Below are 25523 nucleotides of genomic sequence, written 5' to 3'. Positions count from 1 at the left end.
CCGAGCGCACTGACGGCTGGCTGCTCCGTCGCCGTCGCTGGTCGTCAGTTGAGACCGACCTCGTGTCCATCTCTTCCAGACCGTGACACCACCGGACCGGTGCATGTACTCCGCCCTCCGTGTCTGCGTCACGGCGCATGGGAGGGAGGGAGGGAGGGAGGGAGACTCGGCAAGGCAGGCAGGCAAAACGCCTTCCGTCGACACGTCCGCACGGCCTCCCGCTCTCCATCTCCAGCCGCCAAATGGAGCGGAGGCCTGACGATAACGCCGCTGCTTACTGAAATACTCGTTTTTCCTTCTTTCGTTTAGGTCACGCTCCCAGATATTCTCTCTGGTCCTTTTTAGTTCGCATATAAGATTTGACTGAAGTCAAGCCTCATAAAATTTGATTAATTTTATAGAAAAAAATACCAACATTCACAATCTGAAATCAATATCAATAGATATGTCATGACTTAAAATTTCATATTGTATAACTTTAGCATGGCAGACGTTGATATTTTTTTATATAAATACGGTCAAACTTTGTGAAGTTTGACTTCAGAGAATTCTAATATGTAAAGTAAAAAAGACCGGAGGAAGTACCTATAGTATATGTTTCTTGACAGGTGAAGGCTGAGCTCGCGTTGAACGCCCTTTGGGAGGGCGCCGCACCGTTGTGAGTGCTCTTTCAGGTTACTTTATAGGGGCCCAAGGAGAAATGCGGCGTCAGTCCTGGTTTCTTCGGTACAAGTCATGTCCAACTACTGAAGTGTTTCTCGTCAACAAAGTCACGCGTCTAACTAACTGCTTCTTTCTAGAAGAAGGATCTGGATTTTCAGCGACCGACGCACCATACGCGCGCTGCATGCCTACCCACCACCAGGAGGAAGACCGGATCGGACCGCACCATGGTTGGGTCCGGTCAAGCAGACGAACGATTAAGAAAGAAAGAAAGCGCACGCACCGTCCTATGCACGCACCGGTCCTACGTAGTACTCCTACCACGCTCCCATAGCGTTAGAATGGTCCAGCGCAGAGCCACGACCAGTAGCCTCAGCTAGCTCCGTCCTTTTCTCCGGCGATCCTACGCCCCGGTGAGATCTCACCTCCCATACAACGAAAGCGTATCACAGTAGCCTAGTACCAGTACGCGCGCCTCCCTGTCAAAAGCCACCATGATTCGCCTCACGAAAGCCCTCGGGTTCCAGCAGTGTAAGTGACTGTCAGCATTGACTGATGACCCAGAGCAGTGCAGGAGGAGCTTAGCCACACACCTCGCCCGGCCACGCTTAGAGAGAGACAGAGAAAAATGAACCAATGCTCCAGAAAAGATGGAGCGGATGCCGTGCGGATATGGCCAATCGGTCGGCGGATCTGCTCCGCCGGGAGGATGTGGATAGATGCTGCCTGTACTGTACTGATCGGGCGGGCGGGCGAGAGATGGATGGCGATCTCGCGAAAGGGAGAGGCGGCAGGCACTGTGCCGGGAAACCGACGCCGGCCGTCGCGCACCGAGCCCTCCACTACCACTAGCCTATTAGGCCAACTCCACCGCACGACCCCAAACGGACATCCGGATTGGCCGGATTTTGTCCTTTTGGGGCGCCGATGGGTTCGCCCGTGTTCGCCTTTGTCAGATGGGTCGTGCGTGCGCGCACCGCGGCCGCACCCCAAATCATGTCCGGAATGGACGTGAATAAAACAAATATAAAAACTAGAATGAAATAACTAAAAAACTAAATAAAAGCATTTTAAAAAAACATAAAACAATATATAGGGGACGGCCACTTAAACGGCCCAGTTTGCACGCCCACTTAAAAGGCCCAGTTTACATAATTAACATATAAAACAAAATAAAAAAAAGCCTCCGCCTCCCGCGCGCTCTTGTCGCGCCGTGGCCGTCGCCATCTTCACTGGCCGCCGGTGTCGTCGTCGTCGCTGACGAGGTCGACGTAGTCCGGCGGCGTCCACAAATGGGCCGGAGGTGCGTGGTGGACGGGGGCGGGCTGGACGGCCTGCACCACCTCCTCCCGTGGCAAGGCCTCCCGCTCCGGTGACCGCGGCTGAGTGGGGCACCAGTTCACGCCCACGCCGGCGGACATCTCCGGAGCAGTGCAGGACCAGCACCACCCCTGGCCCAGCAGCTGCTGGAACGCGGCCGGCGGGTCCTCCCTCCTCTCGTCCTCCACGGCCACCATCTGGAGCTCCGGGAAGGCGACGTCCCATTGCCGCTCGTCGTGCGTGTACATGGAGTCGTCCATGACACGCCTGAGGAGACGGGCCTCCTCCTCCGCTGACATGCGAGGAGGTGGAGGGGGCGATGGAGATGGCGATGGCGATGGCGTGGGCATGACGCCGCGCACCCGCCTACGCCCGCGCTCCTGGGCGCGCCCCTGTCGTGGCCGCCGCGACCCCGTCGAGGTGCTGGCGAAGAAGGACGCGTGCCTGGTGTCGTGCTCGTCACGAAACCAGGTGTCCCACAGCGCGGAGTCGGGGGCGTACCTGGGGTCGTAGAAGAGGTCGTCGGGGAGGAGGCGGCGGCGGCGCTCGATCTCCTCTTCGCGCGCACGACCGCTCGTCGGGACCGGCGGGATCGGGACCCAGTCGGCGGACAGATGCCAGTTATTGGGGAGATGGGCGTCGCTCCAGGGGAGCGGAGTCCTCGTCTCCCAATAACGGCGGCACACCGACGCGCGAACGTAATGCCGGTCGCGCGTGCCGGCGGACTTGGGTGCGATGGAGAACGCGGGCGGCACGGGGGCCCGGTGTGGTGGCGATGGCGACGGCGTCTCCTCCTTCTTCACCGAGCCGCGGCGGCGTCCCGACGAGGAGCCAGCCTCGCGGTCGTGCCTGCCTTTGCGGCCGTAGTTCCATAGCCCCATGGCTGCGGGCGGCCGGCCGGCAAGTTCTTGGCTAGGGTTTGGGACGTGGTCGCCGCTGTCGGGTTTCGAGGAGGCCGCGGGGTGGCGTGGGGCAGTGTGGACGACGACCCGTCCACACTTCCCACTTAAAGAAGGACGGCGACCGTTCGACGTGCGAATGACAGGTGGGGCCGCCCGCTCGTGCGCATTGATGTGGGCGGGTGGGAGGTAGGTGGCTGCCTACCAAGCGGCCCCGACGCGGACAAGCGCGCGTCCGTTTGGTGTCCGCCGCGACCTAAACCCGACGCAAGTTTGCGCTCGAAATGGGTCGGCCCGAACACAAAACGGACAGGATGGATCCGGGCCGTCGCGCGCTGGGCCGCCTTCTTTGTTCATTTTACCTTAAATGAACGAGGCCGAACATGATAGGGTCGCGCCGTGGAGTTGGCCTTAGCTTGGCTAGCTTGTTATTCCTGGCATGCATGGCAACAGAACAGATCGCGGTTGGGCAGCACTTTGGGTTCGGGATCTCGCTGCCCGTCCACCTTTTGTGGCTGGAGTTTAGCCGGATCAGGCCTAATTAATCCCGGATCTTTTTAGTCGCTGAGATGACATCAGGTGATAAGCCACGCCCGGCACAGGCTCCTCTTATCCTCTCGCCAAAGTTTTACTTGTCTAGCCTGCTTTAGAAAATCAATCAATCGTGTTGGTACTACTCCTTCCGTTTTAAATTACTCGTCGCAGGTATGGATGTATCTAGATGTAAAGGCCGGCTTCCGATAAAATCAATCAATCGTGTTGGTACTACTCCCTCCGTTTCAAATTATTCGTCGCAGGTATGGATGTATCTAGATGTAAAGGCCGGCTTCCGATAAGCTCAGGCCAAGTGGAGGGGCTCGGTTCGCCGGGCTGGTCTGGTCACACACCGTGTGCTCTGCTGCCCCGACCGAATCCCCACAACATCTCCTCCTCAGTCTGCCAGTGTGCACGAACCACACGTCCGGATCCTGACGCTATCAGCTCACTGTTCTTGTGTACTGTACGCATGCAGAGAGGGCGCTGGAAACAGCTAGCTATAAGCTGCCGCTGTGACATGCTTCCAAGATGCCAATCCTCAACAAAAAACAAAGGTTTCCAAGATGGGATGCCTTTTTTACACACGCAGACGTGCATCATGGGGCTGGACCGGGACTGAAAACAACCAGGGCTAACACACACTACTACTGCTGCTAACTGGGCACTTTTTCTTCAGTGGCGCTGTACTCATCAGATCTCATCTCACTCCTGCATCAGATACCCTGCATTGTTCAACATAGTACCACGCGCAGCGTATCCTGCACTGTCACCTTTCCGCCTAGCGCATACGAGCCACAGCTCTGGTGGAGGAAGGTAAGATCCGATCATGCACGCACGCACGCACAGGAAAAAAGGCGAGCTAGATGCAGGACAAAGACAGGAAATCAAACCAACACTTACACTAGTATATGCCCCGTATGCTGCACGGAGATTACACGGTTTGGTAGTGCAGGTTTGCCACGCGCGGCACAGCCCATTTTACAAACCGAATTCGATTCTGAAAGCCCGGGATTCACTGGCGCGCACGCAAGGATCCGACACGAAGAAAAATAAGAGTGTGCATACTTGATTCAGCAGGGTGCATAGATGACGGGAGAACAGCTGCGGTGGAGTATGATGTTTGCTGGCCCTGCTTCCGCGTTATGACAGTGAAGCTGCTCCGTGGCCAAACGCTACAGATACTTCCTCGCGAGAGCCCTCACCTTGGTGTCGAAATGTGACGATGCGATGCGAGAGCCGGGCAGGTACAGGGGGTTGAGGAATATCTGCAGAAAAACACAAGATTTGTAATACCACTTTATTACTTCTTCCGTTCCTAAATATAAGTCTTTTTAGAAATTCTAATATGGACCAGATACGGAGCAAAATGAGTGAATAAAAAGGGCAACCTGGTGCATGTAGCTCCCGCTTGCGCAGGGTCCAGGGAATGGTCCGACCCTTGAGTGAATCTACACTCTAAAATACGTCTATATACATCTGTATGTAGTCCTATTGAAATCTCTAGGAAGACTTATATTTAGGTACGGAGGGAGTACATATCAAGACCCGAACTGATACATGTAAGATCTTCTAGAACGAGACTGCAGACGCTTGTCAAGATTTGTTATGGAAACAGTGCCCAATTCTGCATCAGCAAGTAACCTTGCATGTCTTTTTTAGGGAAAGTAACTTTGCAAGGTATGGGACTCGTAAGCAACCCATGCGATTTTGACCCATACATATCGTCCACCCACCGGTTGCCTATTTGCAGGGTAGACAAGTGCCATCGCCTTGACACAGACAGAGCATCTTGATAAAAGCATGACAAAAGATAATAGACCGACGCCAAAAATTATGTTCACCACAAAAATGGATACTCAGTGGCATTACTGTTCAGTACGCATGATTTGACAATTGACGTATGTGTGCACTTAACTGAGCATTTATAGCAAACTAAAATGCGATAAGAGGATTCTCTAGATCGTGATGGACCGATCGATGATCATCTTACCTTGATGTAAAGTTCATGGACCTCTTGAAAAAAGCTTTTTATTCCATCCTCGCTGCGTGAATCGTGAAGCAACATGAATCTAGTATGACCGGCGGTTACATAAACAGACACCACAAGGTCATTAAATCTATCAACCGACCTCAGGAACCTGAAAATGCAGGAAGAGTTTGATGACGTAAACAATATAAAAGTTATATGAGAAGACTATTTTTGGGCTGTGGTATTTTTGGATGTGTCCTAGAGAAAGACCACACAATTTTTTGGGTGTATCCTACAGAACAAAATTAATCAACCAACAGAATCTCACATTGCATTTGTGGTCCATGCTAGGTCCTGAACAACATCTAACGCAGCATGCAGGATGAACTGATGGTGATAAGCCAGATCTTCTTTCTGAGAGGGAAAGTAAATGCCAGAAGATTAGACATGTAAATTAATAGTAATTCAATATGACTAAACTACTTCAGAAAACAGACCCAGTCAAGAAGACTCAAATGCATAATTGTATTTCAATTAACGCTATTACATAGAAGTTCCAAAATTTCCTGGGAACAGATGAAATTACAAAAGTTAACCAGGAGGCATAAAGCATAGACAATGCCAGAAATACCATGTATACAGGGGCAAAGATACCACATACTCCCTCCGTTCCTAAATATTTGTCTTTCTAGAGATTTCAACAAGTGACTACATACAGAGCAAAATGAGTGAGAATCTACACTCTAAAATATGTCTATATACATCCGTATGTGGTAGTCCATTTGAAATCTCTAAAAAGACAAATATTTAGGAACGGAGGGAGTACAACACTGTTTTAACTCAGAGAAGAAAATTTGCAGCACTCCGTTAATGGCTATCTCCTACAGATTTTTGCTATGGGGCATGATCCAATATGATTTATGCTGCTTATCTATTAACTATTTCGATTTTTCATATCCGGGGGCATTTTTACCAAGTTATATAGCTAAATACAATAGAGAGAGAGAAAATGGAGTGCAGGACACATACTTTGGGTGCAGATCCAACTTCTGCCTCATAGATTGGGATGTCGTTCTTACTTACAATCACGAAGCATGCTGTACTGGCCATTTCCACCAACAGACTAGTTTCACTCTGGCAGCAATCTTCTGATGTTGCAAACAAAATAATATTAAATAAGTTTGATGGTTGGGAGGAAATACAGTTGAGCAAACAAACTAACCATCAGCAAAATAAAAATAAAAATGCACCACTACCCTAGCTCCACAAGGATAGCATTTGAGCATTCAAAAGTTTGGCATATCCTTCTGCAATTTCGTTGTTAGTCTATCTGTAAAGCTGTAACCGATTACTGATGTGCTGATGTGCATGCCTTCTGTTGCTTTGTACTAAGAGACTTTAACTGCAAATCGCAATGCCATGTCACTTCTGTGGATTAACCCATCTTATTTATTTTTTTCTCGAACACGCAGGAGATCTGCGTATCATTATTTTAGAGAGGAAGAAAAGGGTAGAAACCCTGAGTAGACATGGCTCTGTTGCTGTTAAGACTGAAGTTGTGCTTGTACCAAAAACTTTGTAAATTTATGTTTGTACTATAAATAGTTTGTAAACCCTGAGAAGAAGAAAAGGGTAGAAGCCCTGAGTATACATGGCTCTGCTGCTGTTAAGAGTCAAACAGTTTCTTGTATGCTAAAATCACAGTTCACTGGAATAACTCCCATTTGGTCAGATAGTAGAGATTTGAGCGTGCGTGCAAACTGATATGCAAAAGGTGTACATTCATAGGTTTTATCTAGTTCTATCACTAAAATTTTAACATTTTATTTAGAGAAACAGGGCATCCCCGCCCCAGTTCCATTAACATGAAACCAGAAGTCACGGAGCAAAATGTTAACAATCGCACACTGCTCAGAGTAGAATAGCAGTATCAAAGCATAACAGACACAACATATCCTTCTCAAGTATGGGTGGGTTTGTGACTGAAGTTGACACTATGGTTAAGCCAAGTCTGGTTCAAGAAGTTCTGCGCATCTCGCTACAATTGTTTATAGCAATCGTTTGCAAGATGGTGAACGCCAGCTTATATTGGATTGGAGATATCTGTCAAAATCAGAGGGACTATTCCGTGGAGGCCCCAAGTGATCTAAGTATGCATCAAGCATTATGAAAAAATCAAGAAAAATAAATCTTATTGCGCAGATTCAAAGATACTTTGATCACTACTTATTATTGTAAGACCAATGTGCTTAAACAATACAACACAGATTTTCTCATACCCCACCCATTTATCAGATCCCAATATAATTCTACTTCCACTGCTCCTCACTTCTACAGCAATTCCTTCTTCGCCTGGCTTTGCCAAGGTCCTATGTCTAGCTACAAATAGCGAAGTCAGTTTTCAACTGTACGTGCTGTGCTCTGTTCAATACGATTAGAACTACACTACTGCTCCTTTGTTGATTCTTTTGACAAGCTACCTGCTGCTGATTAACCAAAGACTGGATCGATCCATCCAAACCTAAGAAAACTCGCGATGGGGGAGAAGAAGAGTAGGAGCTGCTCACATGGAAAGGGCGGGGAGGAAGGCCGCAGATTCTCCGGTCGCCGGAGCCGCCCGCCGGCGTCTTCCTGCTCGCGCCTCGGGGGAGATCAGAGGGTGGGAGATCTAAGCGCAACGAGTAATGAGACTTCGCCCTCTTTCCCGTTCGCTTAGGTACCTGCCGGTGGTTGGGCCGGGCCGTTATATTGGTCAACAGAGTTGTGGGCCTGCTCGAGCCGGTTTACAGACGACTGGGCCGAGGTGTCGCGGCTGAAATCCCCACCGGTCTAGCCTGAGACCTCCGGCGAGACGCCGGCAGCAGGAGCCGCAGCAGCGTAGAGCCGTCCGGCCGCAGCCTACCACCGGCGAACTCGCTCCTGACGCCGCGGACCTTCTTCAGCCTGCATAGCTTCCGACAAACCTAGTGAGGACTCGTGTGATGAGCTCTGTGCTTCCGAGTCCCGAGCGTTGAACTGGATCTGAAGCTCGGGGTGTCTCCTCAGGTCGGGTTCCCGGAGTTGAGAGCCCCGCCTTGCGGGATGGGAAGGCTGGCCGTCACCGCCGCGGTGGCCGCATGGGCTATCCCGATCGCCGCCTTGGTTGACTCCATCGTGCCTGACCCCTACATGGTCAGTCCTCTTGTCAGGATATGCATATGTCTCGGTTTTTCTTTTTTATGCCCCAGCTTTTGAACTGCCCATTTCACTTGCCTATAGTTTGATGATCAAATATAGTAGAATTACGGTAATCTATTTAGTTATCTGATATAAATGCTAATGGGGAACAGCTATCCCTTTTGTTTCACAACATCGTCCACTGAAATTGCAATGACGCTTGTTTGCCCAATGCTGTTTATACAAGTACTATATTAGACACAATAATTTTCATTGATATGGTAGCATTGGTTCTCATGTGGGAAAACGTCATCGTTTGCATGAAGGAATTTCATGAGTTGTAGTTTCATAGTTAACTAGAAAGTTGAGTTCTGCGGAAAAAATAGATTCGGCGACGTGAGGCATAGGTAGAGCTTTAGCAAGATCCTTAGGATTCATACTTTTGTCTGATATATCACTGTATTCTCATTCTGAAAATGTATATGGCACAATATGCTTCCAAATAGAACATGATAACATGTCCACTACCACTTTATTGTTTGCTTTTAGGATGAGATATTCCATGTTCCCCAGGCGCAACACTATTGCCGTGGAGATTTCTTAACGTGGGATCCCATGATCACCACCCCTCCTGGCCTGTGAGCTTCGACTACTCCTTATTGCTTCAAACTCAAAATTTTCTTGTGACGAACTGCTGTCTGCAATTTTGCAGGTACTACATTTCTCTAGCATATCTTGCTTCCCTGTTTCCTGGTGCATGGGCTATTAAGGTAGCAGAGGCATTTGACCCCCTTTGCACCACGGCACTTCTCCGGTCAACTAATGTTATAATGGCAATGGTCTGTGGTGTTCTTGTCCATGACCTGCTTCTGTGTATCAAGCCAGGAATTGGCAAGATGAAGGCAACTGCTTATGCTATTCTTGTAGCGTTGTATCCTGTTCACTGGTTCTTTACCTTTCTGTATTATACTGATGTCGCATCATTAGCTGCAGTTCTTGCGATGTACCTGTCCTGCTTGAAGAAACGGTTTTGGGTCAGCGCACTGGTGAGTGTTTGAACGCGGTTCTTTATAGCTTTCGGTGAGATAAGGTTGCATTTTGTGGAGACCATAGCATATACATTATTTGTTGATTTATTGTGCTCACAACAGGAGCTTCTTTAGCTTGCTTGAGTTGCAGGAAGTTGTACATTCATAAAATTTATCCGTAGCATACTTGATGGTGAAGGTTGTTGATTCATAAAAGAATGTTCAGTGCCCCACATCATTTTTTAGCAACCAAACCACTCATTTCACATTGAAATTTTTGATATACTTCCTGCCTTTGTTAATTATTTTTGTTCCTTTTGCCTGCAGTTCGGTGCTCTCTCAATACTTTTCCGGCAGACTAATGTAATATGGATGATATTTTTTGCTGCCAATGGAGCCATTGCATATGTGCAAGATCTTTCTCTCAGTGACTGCCCTTCTGATGAGAACAGTGAACCAACAGATAAATCAAGAGCAGAAGTGTCTGACAGGGATAGCAAAGTCAGTGCTTTAGGTTTGAGAAGGCGGCGAACTAATCACTCCATAAGTAAGAGGGGAGTTGTTTCTGGATCTACTAAATCACACACGAGTGAGTACTCCAGCTGTTTTAATTGAGATTTTTTTTCCAACTTTTACTGTAAGCTTGTAGCTTCCTTTTTGGGATTCACTAGGCGGCTTGTTAATGTCCTTTAAAATTGAAAATAGATCTTTTTCTGATATGATTGATATTTTTCTTCTTGTTATGAGAAAACCAGATGCAACGTTTTATCAATTTATACGTTCTAATTTTGAATGCAAAATGATTTTTGTTGAGAAGGATTTAAATTCTAGAAGATCATGTGATCTCAATTTTTGTGTGCAGTCCTTTCCACAACATATTAAATATTTATGATTGATGTGCAGGTTTTACGGAAGAACTATTTGACATCGGCTTCAAAATATGGAATTCAAAGTGTAAAGTTTTAATCACTTTTGCACCGTTCGCAATAGTTCTGGTGACATTTGGAGCATTTATAATCTGGAATGGTGGCATAGTACTAGGTAACTCTTATGTTGAATTGCTCTTTTTACATCTTTCATAGGGCTTAGCAGTTGATTAAGTGATAGATAATTTTCTAACATGCGCCTTTGCTTGGAGTGATGCAGGTGCCAAGGAAGCTCATGTTGTTTCACCACATTTTGCACAGTTATTGTACTTTGGTCTAGTGTCAGCTACTGCCCTCCTACCGTGGCATTTTACTCCCGGACGAGTATCAGACTTGTTCCACTGGTGTAGAAAGAACAAAACCTTTAGTTCTCTGGCAATGCTGATAGCTCTTGGTTTAAGCTTTGTGGCTATACATTTATTCAGGTTTTTACCTGAACACCTCGTATGTGACTTGTTCGCTTTAAGTATAAATTTTTCGAAAAGCAGAACCTTTAGAGGCTGAAGTTAAGTGGCAAGTAACTATATACATATTCAACTTAGCAATTGCAACCTACGAGCAGAATTCCAGTTGCAGTCAAAATGTCAGAAGATTGTTGACGATTCTACTTTTCACTTCTGCATAACCAATGTTTTCTTTGTCTTTTGTTTATGTTTATGAAATCCTAATAGCCTCATCTTTTGGTGCAGTATTGCTCACCCTTATCTTCTGGCTGACAATAGACATTACACGTTCTATATCTGGAGGAAGGTCATACAAGCTCACTGGATGATGAAATACATTTTGATTCCACTTTATGTGTACTCATGGTTTTCAGTTATCAACATCTTAGGTAAACTTCTTCGCTCTTAAGAAAAGGTTGTCTATTCTGAGAAGTATAATGAACTGAAACTTCTGTAGTTTTTCCTGATCTTACAGGGAAATCGCAGCCAAGAGTTTGGGTGGTGTCCTTTGTTTTCTCAGTTGCTCTAGTTCTCGTCCCTGCTCCGTTGGTTGAATTTAGATACTACACAATCCCATTGGTCGTACTGGTCCTTAATTCTCCAGTAATCGGTAATGGCAAATTGCTTGCTTTGGGGTCTGCATATGCTGCTGTGGATTTGTTCACTCTGGCGATGTTTCTGTTCAGACCATTCCATTGGGGCCATGAGCCGGGAACACAAAGGTTCATGTGGTAGTTTAGTTGATGAAATTGACAAGTGACCAACTCCAGTGTTCAGTCACAGCTGCTCCGGCTTATCGGTGCCCCGCTTGGAGAAATTAGAACTACAATGATGTGTGATCTTAATTTTTTTGGGGGTCAGTTTGTGTGTATACTAGTGTTCTTATGAGTTTAAGTCGAAAATAGGTGCTTGGATTTGAAGAGATCTTTTTTTCTTCAACACACACCCAAATGTGAGTTGTTTTGTATTAGAAGATGAGGCGGAGAGCACAAAGTAAAAAAACAATCCCAGGCTAAAACAAAATTGAACCCAAACAAACGGAAGAAGCTGCAAAAATTTGAATTGTACAAGGCCGCAATGACTGAAGAAATGAGTATTTGATATTGCAGTTTTATCACTTTGTACGGAATGGCGCGTGTTCGTATCCTGTGAAGTCCAGGCAGAGTATATACTACATAAAAGAAAGAAAGAAAAAAACTGTTCCAGTCTCTTCCTGAATCTTATACAAGTCGACAATGCTTAGACAGTTTCTAAAACTACACACACAGAAGCTGCACTGCAATCTGCACCACTGCACTTTCTCCAGGGCACATATCACTGAAACACTGAACAGTGCCTCTACACGGAATTCATCCATTCAAGGTCAACGTGCATCAAATCGATCTCTTAAACATGAACACAGCTATATACACAATGTGCAACAATAGTGTCACAACCCTGTACAGATTTCAGCTGTTCGTGTTCGACAAAAATGCATGGCAATGTTCAGCCTTAACAAGAACCGAGTTCACCCATGTTCTCTCAAGCGAAAAAAAAGCAGTCAATAACCCAGTGTAAGATGGTTTAAAGAGACCCTTCTGCTCTGTTTTGGGTTTTAGCGTAGTCCCTCCGTATCTTCCAGAGCTTCTCCACAACCTCTTTCATATGTGGCCTGTCAGCGCGGGTAGGAGCGACGCATTGGAACATCACATCGAAAATCTTATTCAGTATATCCTCGTTTACTGCTTCGGTCAACATCGGATCCAGTATCTCCTGGACATTGCCTTTGTTATATCTCTCGAAGGCCTGCATCAAAGGCATTATACCAACCTTAGATGGCTTGTACTCCCTCCGTTCCCAAATATTTGTCTTTCTAGACATTTCAAGTGGACACAACATACGGATGTATGTAGACATATTTTAGAGTATAGATTCACTCATTTTGCTTCGTATGTAGTCATTTGTTGAAATCTCTAGAAAGACAAGTATTTAGGAACGGAGGGAGTAGAATCTAAGTGGCAATAGATGGGATAAGCAGCCTAACAATTACTGGTGTGTGTTTTTTCGGTTAAAATGAGTGAAAGATAAGTATCTGATATCTGAGATACTGTGACAATAGTTTTTTTTTCCTGTGTACACATGGAGGGGGCAGCATAGTGTATGGTTTAACTTGTAACAAAATATCACATTATGAATCATCAAAGGAAGGCACACACATCACCTACCCAAACGAATGAACACAGAAAAACACAGATAAGAGTACGAGGATGCAATGAATTGAACTAAATAAATGATTGAATAACTAGTTCACAGTTTTATGTTCTGAAGCTCATTCTTGAAACTATGCTGGCATTGAGTACTACATTTCTGTTTTCTGCTTGTAAGAACTGAGCGTCACTCGGTTAGATTAGAGGCACCGATGCTTGCCCATCCCATCCCATGCGAAACCTAGCTTCCATGGGTGCTCATGGTTCTCCTAAACTAAAATGGCACCAGTGCTAGTGCCTGTTGGTCGAGTTTTTTTTTCTATTTCTAGTTGTGCTTGTGTTTACAAATTGTCTCCTAAGTGGTTTGATCTACCTTTCATGGGGTACCACTAAAGAGAAATCTTGAGCAACATACATGATTCATAACAGAGCTAACTAGTAAAGCTTAGCTGATTAAAAAATTAAACAGGATACCAACGACTGAAATGATATAAATATAAGAGAGGAAAGCAAAGACATACCCATCGCACGGTAATCTTTTCTCTTCCTCCTCTGTTCACCTCAATAGGACGACGACCTGATAGGATTTCCAGGAGCAAGATGCCGTAAGAGAACACATCACTCTTGACTGTCAGATAGTTTGTCCGCAGATACTCTGGATCCACATAGCCAGCTGTTCCTTTCACATCAGTTTGAATCTCTGACTGGCCTGGATCTGTTGAACCAATTCTTGCAAATCCGAAGTCGGCTACTTTTGCCCTGAAGCCTTCAGTTAGTAGAATGTTTGATGACTTCACATCCCGGTGTATAATGGGCTTCTCTAAAAGCATAAGATTGCATTATAATTTAAGAAAAGATATATGCAAATCGCCAGCAGGAACGATCAAATTAGAATGCGTCTGTTTACCTGTCGATGCATCAAAATACTAAAGAGCAAAAGTATGTTATACAAGTTTACTTCTATTGAATAGATAATTGCATATTCATGCTGTTAGCTAAATCTTGCATTTAAATGGAGGACACAAAAGAAATAACATGGCTGATCCTTGTGATTGCTAAATTCATAATTTAGGTCGCACATGCAAATTAGGATTGTGTGTCCTTGTTGAGCATAGCCTCAAATTCTTGTGACTGTTAAACTTGCACGGCAAATGCTTATTTGTACACACTCTTAAAAAACGTTAGGCCCGCTTAATACGAAGCTGGAGCACATGTACATGACATTTTCTCAAGGCAACGGACAGCCAAAATAATTTCCGAAAACGTGTGCCATCACGATAACTGACAAGTACCACGAATTATTAACTTTCAGTGCAGCAAGAATACTATGTTCATGTGTTTGGTTACTGCTGAGGTAAATTCCTGAACATGTGACTGAATCAGAATGAAAAGTAGAACCATTCATTTAGTGTTTCACTTGACTGTTCTATACTCAGCAAATGAAAACATGTAGGCAAAGGTGTACCTGCATATAGATGCAGATAAGTTAATCCATGGGCGACATCTATGGCTATTTCAAGACGCTGACCGAAGCCCAATATTAGCCCATGTAGTCCTGAAAGACAATTTTAAAATGTTACTGTTCATCCTGAGAAGGAATCAAGTAAAGCAGCAATCTGGTTTGCAGCATACCATCCAAATGTTCCCTAAGAGTGCCATTTGCCACGAACTCGGTTATGACAATTCTTTCATTCCCTTTGTCAATATATCCAAGTAACTGGACCAGATTCCTGTGTTCGATTTTTTTTAGTAGTGCAATTTCATTTTTGAATTCTGCGTGTAAAGAAGCAAAATGTTCCTGGGAAAATAGACCGGATCAGAATCACAAGTCAAACAGGTGTAAAAAGAAGTGAAGGTACCCAATTTTTATCAACAGCTATCCGGATTGCGGAGAGGAAAAAATCCGACTAGTGAACAGGCTTACACAACATACAAAAGATATAAGAGCAATGCACAACTACTGGAACGAAGAATGCAATGCAGCATGTTTTATTGATGCATAACCCTGTTATTCTTATGTTGGTCTACACACATATGGATCGATCAACAACTGGGTCTACCTAAACATGCATTAGCCAATTTCTTGTTCTTTCTTGATTCCACCCAAGAGAGAGCAGTGGATGATAAGCTCAGTAAACAATCTAATACCTCCTTTGGTTTAGAGGAATTTCATAGGAATTCTAGAGGATAGGATTCTTATAGGATTTTTTCCTTTAGAGCCCTTTGGTTCATAGGAATGGATTCCTATTCCTACATAGGATTGGTTCCTATCCTCCACATTTCATAGGAAAATAAAAAAGAGCCTAGACTCAATGGAAAAATTCCTTTGGTGTCAACCAAATGACATCTTGTTTCCTATTCCTACTCATAGGATTTGAGATACATGTCATCTCATTTCCTACAAGATTCCTATTCCTATGATAATCCTATCCTATGAACCAAAAGAAACAAGCATCAGAAGGCGTGCCATTGTATATTACAAACCATCCACAGTGGCTTTGACCCAAACGACCAAAAAAAGGCTAGCAGCCTCCCCCAAAAGGGAGAAAAAACTAACTATACAAATCTGAACAAACCTAGAAAATTCGACAGAAAACAAAGCTAGGCTGGAGTATAATAGAACTTCTAAACTTCATGAAGTGTCATGTCTAATTAGGCTTTTAGCTAAACCTAATAGAGTGGAATTAAAGCAACCAGAATATACAATAATAGTTCAGTCATTGTGCTTATGCAAATCTCTAGTGTAGTTGCCAGAAAAAAGAAACTACCTTTCTTGCCCTTTTAATAGCCACAATAAGGCCATTTTGCAAGTCCATTCTGTAGGCCTTTCCAAAATAACTTTCGCCAATCATCAAGGCCGGCGAAAAGTTACGTGTCAGTTTAATAACCGTTTCAAGACTGAGGTTCAATGGATCATTTCTACTTGGCGGTGAAGATAATGAAAATCTAGATGGACTTGCAGGTACCCGAAGAGGGCTCGAGGGAATTCTGTCAGAAATTGACCTCATTTCAGAAGAACTCACTGAAAAAAGAAGGGAACAATATGTCAAACGGTGGCAAAGTGTTGATAACCACAAAATTTGCATTTATTAAATTTCATCACAAAAAATACGGTAGGCATTGATTCAGTGTGTTAACAGGTTCCATCACCCGTATATGAAAATTCATCATTTTTGCTTACAGGAATTTCCGTCTTTTGCAAGAACAGGATCTTCACTTCCATCCTTCCTTTTCGAGCGAAAGCAGGGGCACAAGGATTCAAAGCACACAAGAAACATTTCTGTAGCTGTAGCGGCTACCATAACGTTATCTGTCTCCGGTCCTCCAGTAAAGAAGTGTGATGTGCCTCATTTGTATCCGATGTCCCACATGAGCACGCTGACGGACACAATAGTTTGCCTCCAGACCTATCTCACTTTAGGCCACAATTTGTCCAAAATATATCTTCAAATCTCTCACACTTTAGACCAAGAGTTCTCCAAAATCTGCCCCCAAGCGTATCTCACTTCAGAGCAATACTTGTCCTCTTTTCCCTTGTAGTGGTACAGTACTACAATGCAAACAGCAAATGTGTAAAACATTTAATTTAGTCATTTGTGATGAATGAATTAATAAAGGAATAGCTACAACTCGAGGGATGACATGATCATAACTGGTGAGTAAATGAATTATCCTCCTAACCAATAAAGAAACTGCCTCCCTTTCCATTCTTGTCATTTGCCACAACACATCTACAACTGATACAACACTGGGGCCTTTTACATGTAGTACAACACTGGGGCCTTTGCATATTTATAGTAAGCAACTTGACAATGCACGCAACTAACAAACATAGATGACCAAACAAAACCACACTCTAGACAAAATTGTACTTATAGACAGATCGAACTAGCCACGAGAGACAAATTCACCCATGTGTGAACTGAAAACAGTAAGGGGAAGCAAACAAAAAGCCTTGAGACGGCGCCCCGTACAATTACCAAACCTGGCGTCCCCTAGCACAATCACAGCAAAATTGAAGCTTGATGGAGCCTTATCCGCAGCCCTGTCAGTTTCAGAAACAACACCGCGACAGGCCCCGCTTCTATAGCTTCCAGATTAAACAAGCGAGCTAGCGGCTGCAAAAAGTGAAGCATCGAGAATCGCAGCCCTACTCCCACAAAGAATCCCAAAAAGTGAACCAAGAACACGGCACTGGGCTACCAACCATTGCGACCGGCGGCGTGACAGAGGCGAGCTAGCAATCAAGCAGGGTACCCCCGCAAAAAGAAACAATCAAGCAGGGAGGCGACCTAACCACGCGTAGAAGAACCACCATCGCAATCGGCCTTCGAGAGGTCCGAGGAAGCAGGGACTCACCGGAGTATATAGGCAGCTATAGCTGAGCCGCCGCGCGCCGAATGCTCCGCCGCCGCGGAAGCCACAAGATCCACGCTGGGACGTGTACGCGGAAATGGCGAGGAAGGCGCCGACCGGGACAAGGATGGCGCCTTTGGTTTGATCGGATCTTTGGTGGGGCGGGATGGAAACCGTGTGCGAAGACCGGAGGGAGGGAGAGGCCGCCGAGACGAGACCGACGACCCGGGCGGGGGGAGGCGACTGGTAAACGACGCCGACGGAGGGAATTTTTTTGTGTGGCGCTACTTGCCGCCAGGGGTGGGTTCTGGCCCGGTTTGTCAGTGGGAGTGCGGCTGGTTGGTGCCGGATTGCGTGCGACCCTGTCGCTGCGGGTGGGTGCCGCGGCAGCCGCAACGGCGTGTTCTCCTTTGGTCCACCCCGAGGATCCTTCGAGGCATGCTACTCCACTAGACAACTCCAACTGCCGATTCATTTGATCCGTGCGCGTCTGTTTGGATCACCGCGGATAGAAAAGTTAGTTTAATGCGTCGATTCAAACGAACACGCGTCCGCTTTTCGTCCGACTGCCGACCCATTCCCAGCTCAAATTTGAGTCTCATTTGCATCGGCACGGACACGAAACGGTTACTTCTTCCTCTGGCCCATCAGTCGGTGGCACAACGACCATCACTTTCCTCTACTTTCCCAAACCCTCCTGCCTACTCGCGCTCCCGGCCATGGAGGACACGCCGACCCTCGATGCCGCCGCCGGCCTCGCCTCCCTTGCCTTGTCCGGCCTCACCTTCGTCGGCTCCGCCAAAGGCAAGCCCCCCGCGCGCCCCGCAAGACCGTCACGCCACCCAAGAAGAAGAAGCTGACGCTCGAAGAGCGGGCAGTGTAGTTGGTCAAGAGGAAGGGCCGGAGGCACGCAGCGGACGAAGGGACGAAGCAGTGGCCGTCGCCGCCCTCTCCACCGCTGCACAGCGGGAGGAAACCAACGCCCGAGTCGCCGTGGCAACGAGGGAGGCCCTGATCTACCTAGGGAAACCTTGGCCAGCACAGGCTCGTCAGCGCCATCGTGGCCGCGGCCAGCAAGGGCTCGTCGGCATTCCCTCGGATGGTGCTGCTAGAGTCGCCGCGCGCGTCTGCCACGTAGCCGATTCCCTGCCTCCACGTCTATCTGCAAGCCTCCTGCTTCTGCGGGGAATGCTCGCCGGAGCTGAGCGTGCTGGCGCCGTCCATGCCCGCGCTCGTGACCATCGACCTCAACGCCGCGCCGGTGGGTGGTGCATCATCCTCCGGAGGGGCGAGGAAACGCCCGCGTGAGATGCCAGCCGACATGCTCCCCGGCGCCTGCAACTTGTTGTGGCCAACAACAACGAAACAACCAAGCGTTTCATCATCGAGAACATCATCTTCGAAGGTGGTGCGGTGGCACTGCCTCCGCTGGCGGTGCTGGCACGACTGCCTACGATCCCGATGAGACCCAGAGCCAAGACGGTCAAGTGCCATTCACGCTGGCGAGCTAGGATCAAGCTGGCATGCACGACGCTTTCATGGAAGATCAAGTCGGCCCGGGCAGCTTCCCGCTCGACCACGAGTTTTCGTAGGACTATGACCTCGAGGAAGAGGATGAGATGGACATCGACGGGGAGCCTTTGTTCGAGGACGAGCTCGCCAACCAAGCCATCGCGAAGACGAAGCGCAAAAGCAAACGGACGAAGGCATACACGCCGTATGAGGACAAGCTCCTTTGTGAGTGTTGGAGGGACATGGGCAAGACTCCAAGGTCGGTACTGAACAAAAGGCATCAACCTTTTGGCTTCGTGTTCATCGTGAGTTCCATAAACACAAGAAGTTTGCGCCGTACCAAATGCAAAGCAAGCGTGGGTGGGTGTCCATCTCGAAGCGATGGTGGGTGATACAACAAGAGTGCAACAAGTTTTGTGCCACCCTTGAGAGCATCAAGGCACGACCCGTGAGCAACATCAGCATAAAAGATATGGTATACATGCGCCCCTCTTCGTATTCATTCACGTTATGCTTGCATGTCCATTTTTGCATTTGCCCGTATGCTTGCATGCTATTCATTTGTAGGCATTCCAAGTGTTAGGGCATATTTCTCCCTTAGTGGTTTTGGTGATTGATGATAATGCTTTTACGGACTAATTGTGTGCATTGAGCATTTCAGATAATCTATGACATAAGAGGATTCGTGCCCCTCGGAGCTATTGTGAAAATGTTGTTTTTCCTTCGTTTCCTTTTCGGTGGATTCGAGTCGTAGGAACACCGTACTATTAAGAGGGGGTCCGCTTCGGAAAGGTTTGGGTGTAATCAACACGTACACTATCTCTTTGCACCCTCGATCTTTCGCTTCAATTGAGTGTGTCCTTCCTTGTGCTTGAGCTTTTCAGAACAACATAAGCGGTAGTACCGCTCTGCTCAGCGGTAGTACCGCTCCAGCGATACTGCCGCAGAACAGTGCTACCCTCACTTCCGCTTGTTCTGCGCGTTCTGTAAACGGGCGGTAGTAGAGCGGCAGTTCAGCGTGGTAGTCCCGCTCTAGCGGTACTGCGGCTTTGACTACCACTCTACTACCACAGGTTTACTGGGCACTGTTTAGATGAGCGGAAGTACCGCTCCTGCGGGTGGTAGTACCGCTCCGGCGGAACTACCACAATCTTCTACCGCAAGGAGTACCGCTTGTTTTGTTATCTCTGTCCCACAAGCGGAAGTAGAGCGGCAGTGGAGAATGGTGGTACCACCCACGACGGCACTACCACCCTGTCTTCCTCTACTACCGCGGATTCCAACTGTTGTTCAACACCAAGCGGAAGTACCGCTGGTGGGAGCGGTAGTACCGCTCCGGCGGCACTACCACTTCCCTGACATGCTCATTTGAGCGCAATGGATGAAATCTTCCGTGCCAATGGAAGTACCGCTCACCTGAGCAGTACTACCGCTTGTGCATGGGCTATGAGTGCATAACGGTTGGATTTCATCCCCCACTATATAAAGGAGTCATCTTCCCTAAGCTGACTTACCTCTTCCTCCCCCAAGCTCCATTGTTGCTCACAAGCTCATTCTTGCCCGATCTCTCTCCCTAGCCAATCAAACTTGTTGATTCTTTAGGGATTGCTTGATAAGGCCTAGATCTACACATCCACTAAGAGAAATTTGATTCCACTCACTAATCCCTTGCAAATCTTATTACCCTTGGGTGTTTGAGCACCCTAGACGGTGAGGTCACCACAGAGTCACATTCCATTGTGGTGAAGCTTTGTGGTGGTGTTGGGAGCCTCCAATTCGGTTCTGGAGAGAGCGTGAGGAGAATACGGTGGCCCTACTGACTTCTGGGAGAGCATTGTTTGTAAAGGCCTGGTTGCCACCTTCAAGTGCACCACTAGTGGAATCATGACATCTTGCATTGTGTGAGGGCGTGAGGAGAATACGGTGGCCCTAGTGGCTTCTGGGAGAGCATTGTGCCTCCACACCGCTTCAACGAAGACGTACTTCCTCTCAAAGGGAAGGAACTTCGATAACACATCCTCGTCTCCACCGGCTCTGGTTGTGGTTATTTCTTACCTTTACTATGTGCAAGCTTTACTCGTGTTGTATCCTTTGCTTGCTTGTGTTTGTTGTTGTTGCTTGCATCATATAGGTTCCTCACCTAGTTGCACATCTAGACAACTTATTTGTTGCTAACCCTAATTTTTAAGAAAAGCTAAAAATTGGGAGTTGCCTATTCACCCCCCTCTAGTCAACCATATTGATCCTTTCAATTGGTATCAGAGTCTCGTCTCTTTATTAAGGGTTTCACCACCCGAAGAGTATGGTTGACGGAGATGAGGAAGTGCCCGAGGCTGTGGAGTTGAACTCGATCACCCGAGATGACTTAAATGAAGCTATGGCTTCACTTAAAATGTCTATGATGGCCGAGGTCAAGTCCATGCTTAAAGAATTACTTGAGGGGTTGAAAACCACTCCCGGCCTGTTGCTTGTGGTTAATCCCACTGCATCGGAGTCAGAGGCCAATTTCGACATGGAAGCGGCTAAAGGTACTCAAACTTCCTCCCCTCAAAACAAGAATGGGACGGGAACCTTTTTCTCGGTTCCCCCTCCCCGGTCTATGGAGTACCGGTCCCTACACCGCATATTAACAACCTTGGTCCTCCTCCTAAACTTGTGAAGGGTGATTTTGCTAATTGGCTTTTTCATATTAAGTCTCATTTGAATCACAACTCAATGAATCTTCGGAGAATCATCTAGCAAGGCTTCTACCCACATGATCCAAACAACCTCACCCAAGAGAAGAGGCAGACAATCAATACAATCACTCCGCATTGTTCATCCTCCAATCCATGGTGCTTCTCGAAGACCTATCTCACTTGCATCCCTTCTCCCGTGCAAAGGATTGTTGGGAACACATCATATCTTTGTACAAGGGGAGCTCAAGCTTTCAACGGTCCAACTTTGAGGTGGTTCTTGATGAAGTCGGTGAGTTTGTGATTATTGAAGATGAGGATCCTCGTGATCTCTATCGAAGATTGACAACTCTTGCGGTCGCTCTCCAAGATCATGGAGCAAGGATATGGATGACAATTGGATCAAGCGCAAGTTTCTCAAGGCCATCATGCCATTAAATAAGGCCATGTCCTCCGTGATCCGTCAAAGGCCGGACTTCCATATCTTGTCTTCAAGTTAGGTGTTGGATGAGTTTATTGCCATGAACATCATGAACAAGACCGTAGATAATGCTCTAGCTCGTGTCCAACGGTCAAGGATGAAGGAAATATGCCCTAGAGGCAATAATAAAGTTATTATTTATTTCCTTATATCATGATAAATGTTTATTATTCATGCTAGAATTGTATTAACCGGAAACTTAGTACATGTGTGAATACATAGACAAACAGAGTGTCACTAGTATGCCTCTACTTGACTAGCTCGTTGATCAAAGATGGTTATGTTTCCTAACCATAGACATGAGTTGTCATTTGATAAACGGGATCACATCATAGGAGAATGATGTGATTGACTTGACCCATTCCGTTAGCTTAGCACTTGATTGTTTTAGTTTACTGCTATTACTTTCTTCATGACTTATACATATTCCTATGACTATGAGATTATGCAACTCCCGATTACCGGAGGAACACTTTGTGTGCTACCAAACATCACAACATAACTGGGTGATTATAAAGGTGCTCTACAGGTGTCTCCGATGGTACTTGTTGAGTTGGCATAGATCAAGATTAGGATTTGTCACTCCGATTGTCGGAGAGGTATCTCTGGGCCCTCTCGGCAATGCACATCACTATAAGCCTTGCAAGCAATGCAACTAATGAGTTAGTTGCGGGATGATGCATTACGGAAACGAGTAAAGAGACTTGCCGGTAACGAGGTTGAACTAGGTATTGAGATACTGATGATCGAATCTCGGGTAAGTAACATACCGATGATAAAGGGAACAACGTATGTTGTTATGCGGTTTGACCGATAAAGATCTTCGTAGAATATGTAGGAGCCAATATGAATATCCAGGTTTCGCTATTGGTTATTGACCGGAGATGATTCTCGGTCATGTCTACATAGTTCTCGAACCTGTAGGGTCCGCACGCTTAACGTTCGGTGACGATCGGTATTATGAGTTTATGTGTTTTGATGTACTGAAGGTAGTTTGGAGTCCCGGATGAGATCGGGGACATGACGAGGAGTCTCAAAATGGTCGAGACATAAAGATCAATATATTGAACGACTATATTCGGACATCGGAAAGGTTCCGAGTGATTCGGGTATTTTTCAGAGTATCAGAGAGTTACGGGAATTCGCCGGGGAGTATATGGGCCTTATTGGGCTTTAGGGGAAAGAGAGAGAGGAGGCTGCGCGCCCCCCCAAGACCTAGTACGAATTTGACTAGGGGGAGGGGCAGCGCCCCCTCCTTCCTTCTCTTCTCTTTTCCCTTTCCTTCTCTCCTACTCCTACTACATGGAAGGGGGGGGGCAATCCTACTCCCGGTGGGAGTAGGACTCCCCGGGGCGCGCCATAGGAGGGCCGGCCCTCCCCCCTCCCCCACTCCTTTATATACGTGGCCAGGGGGCACCCCATACACACACAAGTTGATCATTGATCCCTTAGCCGTGTGCGGTGCCGCCCTCCACCATAATCCACCTCGATCATATCGTAGCGGTGCGTCGGTAGCAACATCATCACCGTCATCACGTCGTCGTGCTGACGGAACTCTCCCGTGAAGCTCTGCCGGATCGGAGTTCGTGGGACGTCATTGAGCTGAACGTGTGCTGAACTCGGAGGTGCCGTGCGTTCGGTACTTGGATCGGTCGGATCGTGAAGACGTTCGACTACATCAACCGCGTTCTCATAATGCTTCTGCTTACGGTCTACGAGGGTACGTGGACGATACTCTTCCCTCTCGTTGCTATGCATCACCATGGTCTTGCGTGTGCGTAGGATATTTTTTGAAATTACTACGTTCCCCAACAGTGGTATCCGAGCCAGGTTTATGCGTAGATGTCATATGCGCGAGCAGAACACAAAGGAGTTGTGGACGTGGGTATATACATATTGCTTGCCGTCACTAGTTGATTCTTGATTCAACGGAATTATTGGATGAAGCGGCCCAGACCGACATTACGCGTACGCTTATGCGAGACTGGTTCTACCGATGTGCTTCGCACACAAGTGGCTAGTGGGTGTCTATTTTTCCAGCTTTAGTTGAACCGGATTCAATGAACAAGGTTCTTTCTGAAGATCAAAAAGCAATCACTATACCTCGTTGTGGTTTTTGATGCATAGGTAAGAACGGTTCTTGCTCAGCCCATAGCAGCCACGTAAAACTTGCAACAACAAAGTAGAGGACATCCAACTTGTTTTTGCAAGGCATGTTGTGATGTGATATGGTCAAAACGTGATGAGATATATATTGTTGTATGAGATGATCATGTTTTGTTAAAGTTATCGGCAACTGGCAGAAGCCTTATGGTTGTCTCTTTATTGCATAAGATGCAAGTGCCATGTATTGCTTTACTTTATCGCTATGCGATAGCAATAGTTAGCAAGACGACCATGTGACGACACATTGATAGAGATCAAGATGATGGAGATCATGGTGTCATGCCGGTGACGATAGAGATCATGATGGTACTTTGGAGATGGAGACCAAAGGCGCAAGATGATCATGGCCATATCACGTCGCATATTTTGATTGCATGTGATGTTTATCTTTTATGCATCTTATTTTGCTTAGATCGACGGTAGAATTATAAGATGATCTCTCACTAAATTTCAAGGTACAAGTGTTCTCCCTGAGTATGCACCGTTGCCAATGTTCGTCGTGCCGAGACACCACGTGATGATCGGGTGTGATAAGCTCTACGTTCACATACAATGGGTGCAAGCCAGTTTTGCACACGCAGAAATACTTGGGTTAAACTTGACGAGCCTAGCATATGCAGATATGGCCTTGGAACACTGGAGACCGAAAGGTCGAGCGTGAATCATATAGTAGATATCTTCACCATTGAAAACTACTCCATCTCACCTGATGATCGGACATGGTTTAGTTGATTTGGATCACGTGATCATTTAGATGACTAGAGGGATGTCTATCTAAGTGGAAATTCTTAAGTAATATGATTAATTGAACTTTAATTTATCATGAACTTAGTGTAACATCCCAAATTTTCAATTTGGAATGTTATACACTAGATCATCATGCATATCATATTTTCTTGCATTTTGGTTGATCCTAGAAATTTCACGCAACTCAAGGACCCACGGAGAGAGTTGGAGATTTCGTTATTTTCATATTTGAGAGTTTTCTCGAATTTGAAAAGAGGATCATTTGATTTATTTATTTCATCTTCAATTATTTTCCAATATCAAAAAAATGAGAGAAGGAATAATATGACTTTCCCAAAATTGAGGAAAAATGAAGATTTAATAAATAGATCAAATTTTGTTTTCCGGTGTTTGTTTGCATTTTATTTGGATAGGGAAAAATGCGTGTTTTCAAAAATTGCATTTTAGGCCCGGAGAAAA

General features: G+C 46.4%; 3 protein-coding genes across 10 annotated transcripts; 1 reads left to right on the top strand and 2 right to left on the bottom strand.

Moving 5' to 3' along the window:
* Window positions 1-4298: 4298 nt before the first annotated feature.
* LOC123189693 (trafficking protein particle complex subunit 2) lies at window positions 4299-8115 on the bottom strand. Of its 2 annotated transcripts, none has more exons than XM_044602174.1 (5): window positions 7956-8115; window positions 6418-6533; window positions 5717-5802; window positions 5410-5557; window positions 4299-4684 (listed from the first exon to the last, which is right to left on the bottom strand). In XM_044602174.1, exons 2-5 carry the CDS (start codon window positions 6496-6498, stop codon window positions 4592-4594), a joined length of 408 nt encoding a protein of 135 aa, XP_044458109.1. In that variant the 5' UTR covers window positions 6499-6533; window positions 7956-8115; the 3' UTR covers window positions 4299-4591. The 2 variants fall into 2 exon arrangements, with proteins under 2 accessions (XP_044458109.1, XP_044458108.1); XM_044602173.1 differs by having other exon boundaries at window positions 6418-6536; window positions 7956-8106.
* A 66-nt stretch (window positions 8116-8181) lies between these two features.
* Window positions 8182-11861, top strand: LOC123189691 (dol-P-Glc:Glc(2)Man(9)GlcNAc(2)-PP-Dol alpha-1,2-glucosyltransferase). 5 transcript variants are annotated; one of them, XM_044602167.1, is made up of 9 exons: window positions 8182-8354; window positions 8434-8559; window positions 9094-9182; window positions 9257-9590; window positions 9900-10161; window positions 10476-10613; window positions 10719-10923; window positions 11188-11330; window positions 11399-11861. In XM_044602167.1, the coding sequence occupies exons 2-9, from the start codon at window positions 8470-8472 to the stop codon at window positions 11674-11676; spliced, it is 1539 nt and encodes a 512-aa protein (XP_044458102.1). In that variant the 5' UTR covers window positions 8182-8354; window positions 8434-8469; the 3' UTR covers window positions 11677-11861. The 5 variants fall into 5 exon arrangements, 3 of the variants coding, with proteins under 3 accessions (XP_044458102.1, XP_044458103.1, XP_044458104.1); XR_006495949.1 differs by having other exon boundaries at window positions 8185-8559; window positions 10719-10942; window positions 11417-11861; XR_006495950.1 differs by having other exon boundaries at window positions 8185-8559; window positions 10719-10942; window positions 11399-11674.
* A 290-nt stretch (window positions 11862-12151) lies between these two features.
* Window positions 12152-17775, bottom strand: LOC123189692 (calmodulin-binding receptor-like cytoplasmic kinase 3). Of its 3 annotated transcripts, none has more exons than XM_044602170.1 (7): window positions 17487-17775; window positions 16309-16677; window positions 15896-16149; window positions 14760-14925; window positions 14593-14682; window positions 13649-13947; window positions 12152-12726 (listed from the first exon to the last, which is right to left on the bottom strand). In XM_044602170.1, exons 2-7 carry the CDS (start codon window positions 16427-16429, stop codon window positions 12505-12507), a joined length of 1152 nt encoding a protein of 383 aa, XP_044458105.1. In that variant the 5' UTR covers window positions 16430-16677; window positions 17487-17775; the 3' UTR covers window positions 12152-12504. The 3 variants fall into 3 exon arrangements, with proteins under 3 accessions (XP_044458105.1, XP_044458106.1, XP_044458107.1); XM_044602171.1 differs by having other exon boundaries at window positions 17425-17721; XM_044602172.1 differs by lacking the exon at window positions 17487-17775 and adding an exon at window positions 17335-17436.
* Window positions 17776-25523: the final 7748 nt, after the last annotated feature.

This window comes from Triticum aestivum, chromosome 2A, assembly GCF_018294505.1.
Source record: "Triticum aestivum cultivar Chinese Spring chromosome 2A, IWGSC CS RefSeq v2.1, whole genome shotgun sequence".
NCBI classification, from domain to species: domain Eukaryota; kingdom Viridiplantae; phylum Streptophyta; class Magnoliopsida; order Poales; family Poaceae; genus Triticum; species Triticum aestivum.
This window is presented reverse-complemented; position numbering and strand designations above follow the sequence as displayed.